General features: G+C 41.0%; 1 protein-coding gene across 1 annotated transcript; it reads right to left on the bottom strand.

Annotated features, from left to right (window-relative positions):
- Positions 1–1,015: 1,015 nt before the first annotated feature.
- mfsd10 (major facilitator superfamily domain containing 10) lies at positions 1,016–9,870 on the bottom strand. The gene is made up of 13 exons (XM_063195599.1): positions 9,794–9,870; positions 8,861–9,067; positions 7,572–7,668; positions 7,364–7,467; positions 6,298–6,456; positions 5,772–5,960; positions 5,058–5,166; positions 4,183–4,294; positions 3,660–3,768; positions 3,278–3,368; positions 2,699–2,746; positions 2,339–2,428; positions 1,016–1,337 (listed from the first exon to the last, which is right to left on the bottom strand). The coding sequence occupies exons 2-13, from the start codon at positions 9,059–9,061 to the stop codon at positions 1,234–1,236; spliced, it is 1,413 nt and encodes a 470-aa protein (XP_063051669.1). The 5' UTR covers positions 9,062–9,067; positions 9,794–9,870; the 3' UTR covers positions 1,016–1,233.
- Positions 9,871–11,715: the final 1,845 nt, after the last annotated feature.

The raw sequence follows: 11,715 nt of genomic DNA, 5'->3' as shown, positions 1-11,715 counted from the left end.
TTTTTACAGCAAAGTTCTTTGCTCAAACATTTCTGTCTAAGTTTTCTTCTTCTCTAAATGTAACTAGTGTCAGGTTTCTCTTTTTTGTAGACATGTAATCGTATATAAACTGACTTTCTAAAAATGGAATACTGTCATCAACCGTGAGACCAGTCTGAAACAGGTCCTTCATGTGTATACTGAAAACCTACGAGAGAAGGCAGGATGCATATTTCCAAAGAGGAGCATGACAGGAAAAAAAACCTGTAAACGTTAAAGGATTACAACCATTCCAGTCAGTTCAACCAGGGCCCTAGCATTTCACAGGCTGTTGATTTGTTCTTATTTCTCAGTGACAAAAGGAAAAAACACTAACAAAGGTAAATTCGAGCCTGAATGGGAGACCCCAAACATCTGACAAATTCTACTACATCTCAGTTACTTTAGTTTGATCGTTTTGCCTCTATTGCAATATAAAGGCTTCTGATAATGTATTTCAATGTAATATAATGATATAATATCCTACAGTATATAATACACTAGGAACATAGTCCAGATTGTCTATTGCTATTGCACTGGCTGATCTTTCTGCCAATCACACATTCTCACTGATAGTGCAAAACTTGCTTTTGTGAACTACTCATTTGAACTACACATTTGATAACGACATGGAATGTTGTGAGGCTAAAATTACATTCATAATTACTTTTAGTTTTAAAAGAGGTGTGGCTTATGATGCCATTCAGAGATCCTCAGGGTAAGCATCCTATTTTGCATTTACACACCCTACACTATTTACTGTATATGCAAAACAAACTGCATTTGTACCGCATGTCACTTGCACCTTGGGACTGGAAGTTGGAGAACCATGAGTTCTGGATGCATTTCAACACATGGACATTACTGGATCAAAAAAAGGCACACCAGATGAGCTAATTGGTGAAATTATCAACAGCATGCCAAGACTTTCAGTTTCTCAAGACATGTTCTGTGTGTGTGTGTGTGTGCGTGCGTGCGTGCGTGCGTGCGTGCGTGCGTGCGTGCGTGCGTGCGTGCGTGCGCGTGTGTGTGAGAGTGAGAGAGTGTGTGTGTGTGTGTGTACACGCACATGCGTGTGTGTGTGTGTGTGTGTGTGTGTGTGTGTGTGTGTGTGTGTGTGTGTGTGTGTGTGAGATTGCAGATTGGCACCTAGAAGAGTGTTTCCACGTGACTGTTAGCACTTGGAGAAAAAGCTCTTTCAAAGCTTGAATCTCATCAGTCATCTTTAGATTTAGCGTCCCGGGCAAGTAGTGTCAGAGGAACAATGAAGAGAGCAGAATAGATGACGAAGCAAACCTCTGCCCCAGCCAACCAATATACTGTAAAAAAGATAGAACAAAAAAGGAAAATTGTGTACATTACTGTGCAGTGCCTTCTGTTACAGTAAATCACAAAGGTGAGTACACACCTCACATCAATTATTAATGAAACATTGACACAATGAAAAGTAGACCTAGTGTACAGCTTGCATGACTGTTTCAATTTACTGCAATAATTAGAAGCCATTAATGTCTCAACCTCAGGCAGCAAAAATGAGTAGGCCTACACCACTATGTGAAAATGCACAGAGGATCATATGCTTCGGTTTGTCACACACACTACATATTGACATACATATCTCTTTTGGTGAACTTAAGTTTCCCACTATCTGTATCATTCAGGCAGCCCTAATTCATGTCAGCCCTTCTAACATTCTTCACTGTAAGCGAGAGTACAGTAGAGTACTCACTTGGTTACCGCCATAGTATGCCTTTACACCATCTAAAACGAATGTCTTTATTTTGGTCTCGTGACCACAGGCCATGGTTCCAGCAACCCATGTAGGATACTTTGTCCGTTTGTCTTCAGCTCACTCAAGATTTCTTGCGCATCATCTGGGGAAGAAGCTTCCTTCTGGGACTACAGCCATGCAGACCAATTTGATGCAAGGTGCACCATAGGGTCTGAGCACGGGCAGGCTAACCGCCCACCACCTTCAGGCTTGCCACTCGCCTCTGCAGCCATTTGCCTGTTTTACAAGGTACTGTGACATGCTGAAGCAGATCATGACCTCCTCTATGCATTTTCACATAGGGGTGTAGTCAATTGTGCTGCCAGAGGTTGAGACAGTAATGGCTGTATTTTGAATTATTGTGTGTAAACACACTATATTTACAAGTATATTACATGTGTATATATATATTACATCTGTATTTACTTGTTCTTTGACAACGTTCATCAAATGCTTAGGAATATTAAACAAACTCTAATTAATATAATGTCAATGCAGTCAACAGTCATGTTCTGTTATTCTGAGGAAATTAATACATAATCTACCAACCTGATGAAGCCACAATAGGCCCACATGCCCGTGCCAGGGCACCCAGGCTTCGGAGGATGCCCATCACCACTCCCTTTTGGCTGAAGGAACCTAACAACAAATGAATAGAAAAACAGTTTTTAAAAAGATACTGAGAGTTCTCTGCAAGGTCCTGCAAGGAAGTATACAGAAAGCAACTCCATACACTGTAAAGGCACAATATCCACCAAAGGCCTTCTTCAGAAAAGCCTTGGATGAAATGCAATGAAATGAAATTCTTTAAATGATTTAATTGTTAAATGATGATTACTTTATTACTTTTTAATGGACAGGTACTAACTACACAAAATCAATATATTTTACCAATTAGATTCCGCTTACCGTGGTTTGAAACTTGTGTGGACAGGCAAGGCACTACCACGGCAGCAGCTATTTTGGGGGGGAAATGCATGGTGCATTACAGCCCATTCACATCTACAAAAGGTAACTATTAAGATAACTACAATTGCAAAGACATTTCCGTTCAAACTGACTAATGACAATGACAGATTCTCATGAACATCAACAAGATGGTCTTCATTTTATAGTTCAGAAAATTCACCCTGACAGTAATCCCAACAATTTTGTTTAGAATGTTGTCGTTATAGGCGAGAATGTGAATGCCACCATTGATAACATTTTCTTTACAAAGTTATCTTCTTATTTAGCAATGAAGATGTGAGAAGGCCTTTACTCATATCCAAACACATCCCAAAAAGGCACCAAACCAAAAAGCAAACTTAACAAAAGGGACATGAAGAGATCTCACTCCTGTTTCAAAATGTAATATTGAGGTAGAAAATACAATTTGATCGCAAAATCTTCACAGATCATAGATATCTGACGACTGAGACTTTGCCTGTTCTACATTAAAACTTTTTGTCTTGTTTCCAAAAGAGCATTTAAAAAAATCCTACTTACCAAATGAATATAACACCAGTCCTGAGTACAACAGCAGCATATTCCAAGCGATCCCAATCAACAGAAAAGCTGGAATAAGTGATATGAGAGCCTATGGATACATTTAATTGTTATTATGTCATATTAACCAAAGCTTTCATGCCTTCCATGTCACATATGTGGCTATGTACTTATGTTTGTGTTAATGCATGCACGCACGTGCGCGTGCACACACACACACACACACACACACACACACACACACACACACACACACACACACACACACACACACACACACACACACACACACACACACACACACACACACACACACACACACCCTGCATATAGTAAATTCTCTACGATCATTAAGCACAGACAAATAAAGGAAAACATTTACCAAACGGACTGTCTTGAGCTGATGCCCTGGTTTGACCCTTCTGGCAAAGCCTCCCTGAATTAATGCCATGATTACTCCAATGAAGAAGAACATCTTTCCCTGTTCCATGCTGGAAACATAAAGGACATAATAGACACTTCTTTAGGCGGTTTTATGGGCGTGCATAGTGACCGTGAATAGACGGTAGGAGTGGGAGAGTGGGAGATTCGAACCTGGAGCCCCATTATGCCAATTAGGTCTACTGCTCATTAACACTTACCAGGAGAATCCGAAGTGCTGGTGTGTATAAGCGCCATACAATTTTGGCAAAACATATGGATAAATGCTAAATAATAAGTGTTGATTCCTCCACTTTCTTACTATTTATTGCATTTTATTAAATTATATTGCCTTTTGCAGACACCTATGAATTTCACTCCCATTCAATAATGTCATTATGTCTATTTCCTAGATAGAAAAGTTGCTTACAGTATTATAAGTATTACTGTAAAGTGTGAATGCACTAGTTAAAATGGAGTCTTACCTGGAGAATCCAAAGCGCTGGTGCGTGAGAAAGCTCAGAGTGAACTCAAGTCCAGAGAAGAGAAAGAGGTATGTGAAGTATACCCCACCCAATACTTTAAGGTTCTTCATTTCTGTTAAATATTCAGACACAGAAGCAGTGAATATGTGAGATTTAGAGAGGTAGAAACAATGGCAGTTACTCTTCATTTTAAATTTAATTAGGTGCAGTTTAATGAAGTAGGTAACAGCATACACAACACGTATCATGTTACTAACAACATAATGTTATGTAGTACTTACACTGTAACAAAGGATCAGGGTAAGGCTATGTACAGTGTAGATTCATAATAATGTTGATGCATGCAGTTGTAGACAGCATGCAATTAAGTGTTACCACAGTGATTTGCCCTATACAGCTATTCTATGACAGATGGCTAGTGGCTAACTGCATTTCTTTGCTCTGCCTTGTGCAGAGACTGTTAATGAAAGCGAAAGAAAGCCCATTGGGAAACTCCAACTCCCATTGTCATTGTGACACAGCACTCCACAGCACACAAGTGAACACTGCACACTGCACACAACGAAATTGCATTTTATGCCTCACCCGTGCAAGGGGGCAGCCCTCAGTGGCGCCCCATGGGGAGCAGTGCGGTGGGACGGTACCATGCTCAGGGTACCTCAGTCATGGAGGAGGATGGGGGAGAGCACTGGTTGATTACTCCCCCCACCAACCTGGCGGGTCGGGAGTCGAACCGGCAACCTCTGGGATGCAAGTCTGACGCCCTAACCGTTCACCCATGGCTGCCCATGGCTGGTTAATGTTATTCTAATGTAACTGCTATTAGAGTAAATGTAATTTCATTCCAAATAGACATATGGCATATTGAGTCTTACTCTGCTCCGATGGGGGGTTATCAGTCCTTGTGATGGCTGTGAAGTTGAAGAGGGCTACTGGGTTTAGAAGGTCTCCAGGCCCCTGTACCACCGAGTTCACATCAGAAGCCTACACAGAGTAGAGATATACACACACTTCAAACACACTTGCCATTACATACTACAATACACACCAAGAAGCACATACTGAGCTTGTTGCTGTCATATTTTCGTAGCTTGACTGGAGAGCCAAATCTGCACTTCTTAGGTGAACTAACAGTGAATGTAATTATGTCCAGAGCTCAAATTGGGCACATACGTACACTCATGTGATATTGTATTTTCACAATTTTCTTCAATTAACAAAGATTATTTTCCCCGACCCCTGATTGCCGTTATATGTCAGCTTCAAGGCTATGCTTGGCCTATGCTCTTTGAACAAAGTTATATGATTTTCCTTGTAATCACCTTGCAAAAGGCATAGTTGTGGATGTGAAAAGTTTTAGTGGCAGATTGCACGTATGCACTATACCATGAATGGGCTTGCATGGCCATGTGGATCCAGTTTTAAGTCTGAGTTGGCCTGGGTCATTTCCTAATACTTACCCCATATATCTATCTCACCCCCGTCCTGTCATGACCTTCACTGTCCTCCTAGCCACACTAAACGTGAAAATATCATAACATTATTTTGTTAACAGTTCAGAGTCTCATATTATCGTGTTAGAATCTCACCTTGCTGTCTCTCTGTAAAGTTTCTGGTAGCACGACAAAAATGAAGAGTAGGTCTGCAGCTGAGAAGGCGAAGGCCAGCAGAGCCGGCCCCTGGTAAAACTCCCCATCTCCAGCGGCCCTCTGGGCAAAGTAGGCCCCCAGTATTGGCCCCAATGTGAAGCCAAGAGAGAAGGCAACGCCTATCATGGCCTGTGGGGAAAAAGGAACAACCACACAGTACATGTTGCAGTGTTAGTTCAACACGTAAGAGTCTAACTGTATTAAATTAATTGTGTTTTGTTTAATCTAGTCATTCATTTACTTATTTCATGTCTTAACCCGTTAAGACACTGCGCTATAAATTTGCTGTTACCAGAATGGCAATGACCAAGTCGTAGCGTATGCCACTGGACGTGCGACGTGCATTAAGTGGCTACACAAACAAGACAATGAATGAGACTAATTTAACACATCATTGCTATTTTGTCCTGTACCAAGGTAAGGTGGTATCATGTGCATCTACTTGGGTGATACACGTGTAACTAACCATTCCTCGATTTCTAGCCTGTGGACTGCGCAGATCGGCCACCATGGCTGTGTAGAGGCTGACGTTGCCTTTGCAGACTCCTCCAACCACACGAGACAGCAGGAAGAGACTGAAGCTGTGAGAGTACATCCACAGCACATAGGAGCTCATCACACCCACCTGAAGATTATTTACATGTTTATAAAGGAACATCTCACGCAAAAAATTGCATATAGATCTCATCCTAAGTTATGTATTAAGGTAATAAATGAAATATTAATATTTATTTGGGGGGGGGGGGGGGTCTCTCATCACACCCATTTAAGGATGCAATGAAGATAGTGCCCAACTGCACAAAAGTTAAATATTTTTTCCCCAATATTGTATAGTTAAAAAAAACGTTGGGTTGTGATTAGTCCACAATTAAAAATTAATTTAACAGATGTGTAACTGTAGGTGAGTCATGTGGTTTCAATTTAATTGAATGCGGCAGAATAAACTTTGGTTGGTTGGTTAAAATGAGAAAACTCCTTTTCACCCAAAGCAAGTTATACAGTATATCTATGTACAGCTGTGCAGAATAACAAGATCATAACAGAGTAGCCTACTCAGCACAGACAGAGTAGAAGAGAGAGCTCCTAAGAGGAGATCAAGAGGTTGATATGGTTCAGAGAAGTGCGCTCAGAGAGGAAAGGTCTTAAAGTGCTTCTTAAAGTCTCTTCAAGTCTAAGTGCATACCAGAAAGACAAGGATGGTCTGTTGTTGTAACAGGGTAGCTAGTTCCATCAGTGTGGGATAAGCAGTCACATCCTTAGTGTATAACTCTTCCAGCAAGAGGTTAATTGTATTCACCGTGTGGTTCTATTGTGCTGATAAACTTTATTACAAATTCAAAGTGTACGAATGTTATTGTATTCGCCAGCTATGTACAGTAATGTATTGATAAGCTGTATGGCAAAGTCCTGTTAAGATAACAGTGCAATTGGTCTGGATGTGTAGGCTATGTTTTTCTTGTTATGCAAATACAGTTTGAAGTCAAAGTAAAGAAGAAGGTCAGTCAAAAAAGTGTCAGTGAAAGCAGACTCACAGTGGACAGCAGGACCAGCGGTCTTCTACCGTAATAATCTGACACTGCTCCCATCACAGGAGATGAGAGGAACTGAAGCACAGAGAAAAGGGATCCAATTAACCCTGCAAAACAGACAACAAAATTAATTATGATACACTTCTCTCACATGATTCATACAACAAGAGAATAAGTGCATAAAATTGTCAAAATTTTTGCCTTGCCTTACCTCCAAAGAGAACACGATTGAATTTTGAGTCCAGTGGAATTCCAACTGCCACTCTAAACCAGTCCACAACATTCTGTAAAGAGTTGTAAACAGCATCCTGTTTGAAAAGAAAGAGTTAACTTGTCAAATGGAGTAGAACACCTTATTGAACTCTACCAACAGGTGGTGAAAATCAAAACAATCCCTCTGCACTACTCCAAATAACTGTCATCCTGTTTAGATGTGCCCAGTCAGACTCATTCAATACTCTCAGAGGTCTGTACACATGCACTTTCAGGAAATGTTTGAGAAAACCTTGCGAGAAGGTCACGGGGACATTCTTTTCTGGAATGTTTATGTTGGCATACAACTCTGGGCTCTGGGCATACAACCCCAGGACTTCTGGGTGCGTGTATCTCTAAATCCTCCCAAATCTTCAAAGCCTTCCTCAACAATGCCATATTGAGCAACACTACCATCCCCCACAACGGGTGCGCTCAACAGTTCATTTCAATGTGTGCAACTGTGACACATAATGAACTTTGTGTCATATCTGATATCTGAATGAGACGCACTCATGTTCAGAAATACAGGAAGTGAAAGGATGCATGTAGAAATGTTTCACCATTTCCACAGGTTAAGTTAGTCCATGGAGTAACGACTGACCGTAGTAGGTTTGAATAGTTTTGAGCGATGTCAGTGTATGGGCTGTGAGTCCCTCTAGTGGCAAAAGACTATAGATGTGAGATTAGATCAATTAGAAGAATTAATTAAGTTAAGTTTTCCCATTGTCGACCAAAGCAGAGCAACTTTTGGTGGGCTCTTCCCCATTCAACACATTTATGGCAAATGAGAGAATGACTACCGAACTGTGTTATTCGCAAGATATCAAATTAAAAACTTTGATAATCAATGAAGTCAAGCTGCACGTCACAAGGCCAGACACCACAGAAAAGGATGGGAGAAAGTGGTTTGACTCGCACCCCTTGGAATATTGAGCATGGGGTAAAATCCTCCCTCATGGTTCATATCTCATATTCTGTGATATTGACATTTGAACTTCACAGTGACAAAGTTTTGCCTAAGATTGCATGTAGTCTAATCATTTAGGAGTCATTGCCCATCTTATGTGAGAATGTCATAGATCTGATCAGTATATTGCTATCAGACAGAAGGACAAAGAAACAAACAAGCCACAAACAATAACCATTCTCTCTAAAAGGGCATAGTAAAAATAAATGCTTTCCGTTGCCTTGACGCTTATCTCCAGAGACTTCGCTTGTTGAACCACTGTTCTAAACATGACTTACATCTTTCTGGCTGTAGTGATCCAGGATAGAGGGCAGCAGAGGTAGAATGAGAGTGAACCCCAGTAGGTCTAAGAGCAGCGACAGAAACACTGCCCTGATGATTTTTGAAGGCTTTTCTTCATGCGAGGTCTGTTCAGCTTCTTCAGGACTGTTCAGTGATCCCTCAGACAGTGGTTGATCTGCTGCTGAGTTCTCATCCATCTTTTTCTAGAGGAAAAGGATTCAGAACAGTATCAGACAGACTCTACATTCAAGAAAGTCATGGTATATTCACTTGCAGCTTCTACTACAACTACAGACCAATCTGTCCAAGAGACCAACAATTAAGAAAATGTAGCCTAATAAATGGGCACATGCCTGCATAGATACACGTATTCCAATATCACTCACACAGCTATACGATGAGATAGCACAATGTGCATAATGAAGATAGTAGGTTTTGGGAGAGCAGAGCAGGGTTGCACAGGGTATCCCAGTATCAGTTCAAAACTAAAAGAGCAGTAGAATAGGCCTATAGCAGAGATACTTTAAGTAGGCCTATATACATATCTGTCTACTCTCTCTGCCCATAGCCTACGTCAATTATTCTATAGGGAATTATGTATGTCAAACATTCTGAGGTGTGGGGGAAGAACAACTTCTTCGCTCCATCACGCACCAGCACTCCTTCCACTTTCGCCATCATTTTCATAATGATGAAGCGTTTAAATTCAACAGATACCCAACCTCAAAACGAAGCAGCATACCTGTTGACATGTCTAAACCAGACAAATTAATTTCCTCGGCCATTTCCTTTTCATTTCATTGTGTTTCAACCAAGCCAAAGTTATGTTTCCTGTCAGACATCAACAACACTATTACAGACATCTTTGCGTAATGAGGATAGCCTAATGCTCGCGATTTGGCGATGCCAAAAACATGCATTCATCTTACCTGTTGCTTATGGTGTAGGCTATTCGTGCTGAGTGAATGACCAGATTGCGGAAGAAGCGGTGAATTTTCCGTAAACTCGCTGCAATGGAACCAGGAAACGGGTGTCTAGTTTCATCCCGACATTTGGTTGATTTCTAATATGCGCACTCCCGTCCTTGGTCTGTAGGCTAGGCTACTTGATGCCTCGCGTTTTGCTGACGCCCCGCCTCCCTCCGTGGAGAAAACAATAAAGTTTCCCCATTGTCAGCATAGCCACAACAACTCCTGGGGAACTGTTCTTCATTCACCATCTCGATTGCAAATGAGAAACTGACATTTATAATTGTGCTTTTGAATTAAACTTCTGTCGTCGGTGACGTCACCACGAGCTAGGCCACAAGCGAAAGTGAGCAAGGGAGGACGGGAGTCCGCATATTAGAAATAACTCCTTGTGACGTACTGAACCTCGGAGAAAATGAGTGTAGGTGTAGGTAGGAATAATTCAATGGGGTTGAATGGATGTGAAGTAAGTTAGGCCTTAAACTTGACAGTATCCCTTGGCTCCTTTCTGAATTAGAATACTTCTTAGCTGTGATTTTGTAGGGAGTTTTTTTTTCTTTTTCATTTTGGTTAGCCCAATGCAGTTTTTCCATAGCCATAAAGAACAATGCACAACCAATGATTCTATAATTAAAATGATTTCCCATATACAATAATCTAAGACACTCCTCCCCTGTCTATCCATGTAGGCTGATGATGCTGCAAAATTACAAAATAAAATTATAGGCCTAATCAGAACATCCCAGCCAATGCCTTTGGATGCCCCCATAGGAAACTCATCAATATGCAGCCAGCCTATATGAGTAAGTACATAGGCCCTATTATAGGCCTATTATAGGCCCTATTGGGAGGGAAAGTGGAAAACAGCGATCCTAGCGGTTACGTTCCAAACACCAGGGCGACCCTATTGAAACTCCCATAGACGAGTTTTTAAAAAAAATCCCTCAAAGATATGACTAGGAACTATAACACCAGACACGTTTTCAGCGTACACAATAGGATGAACTACTACCTGTGAAAATCCTGAGTCATTTTTTGCCCTTTTAAGAAAAATTGAAATTGTGCCAATCTGGTCGGAAACGGACTTCAGCTCCCAGCATGCTCTGCTTCGCGCCTCGTTGACAACACAGAGAAACAAATGAACGTGAATGAACGCAAGTTCTCTGCATATCTTCACATTCTTGTAATCCTGTGAGTTCCACGTTGTCTTCTTATTACACATATATACACGCGATTATTTTGGTTTGGTTTTAACTTCTCTAGTAGATATGGTGGCTTCTGTGGTGACGAGTAGGCCTAACCACCTCTCTGGCTCATGTTTGGCTATGCTAATTTGGCTATGCTAATTACATGGAGTAAACACGTCACACATACCAGTCAGTGTAGTTCTGTACTAGCTTTTTAAAGAATATTAAAATCAGTTCAGATCAGTGAAAAACCGAACATTTTACCACCCGATTCGATAAAACGGGCCACCATGCATATTATATGAATGCCACTACTTCTACTTCGTCGTCAGGGCCAAGATGTAATTTTTCAAAGAAAAAACCCATTCATTTGTTGCAGGGGCTTGGAACGTTGCCAGCAGGGGGCGATGAGATTACTTTCCCTCCCAATTATACACATTCCCTCTTCAATCTTTATAGGCTACTGTACGGTACTAGCACTGTATAGGTCTTGCTCATATAGGCCAATGTGGAAAATAAGAAAATGGGCACTTTTATAGTAAGTATGTGCCATATAGGCCCCTAAGACTTGTAGGCTATATACAGAATGAATTATTACGGGTTACTTTGCAAAATATGGTGAGGGGGGGAAAAACAGCCATGGCAACAAAAAAACAATCATGTGTACCATCCCTAACTCATGTTGCAACCATTCGT

This window comes from Engraulis encrasicolus, chromosome 3 (assembly GCF_034702125.1).
Source record: "Engraulis encrasicolus isolate BLACKSEA-1 chromosome 3, IST_EnEncr_1.0, whole genome shotgun sequence".
In the NCBI taxonomy this organism is placed as follows: domain Eukaryota; kingdom Metazoa; phylum Chordata; class Actinopteri; order Clupeiformes; family Engraulidae; genus Engraulis; species Engraulis encrasicolus.
Note: the sequence above shows the minus strand (reverse complement) of the source record. Positions and strands in the feature narration are given on the sequence as shown.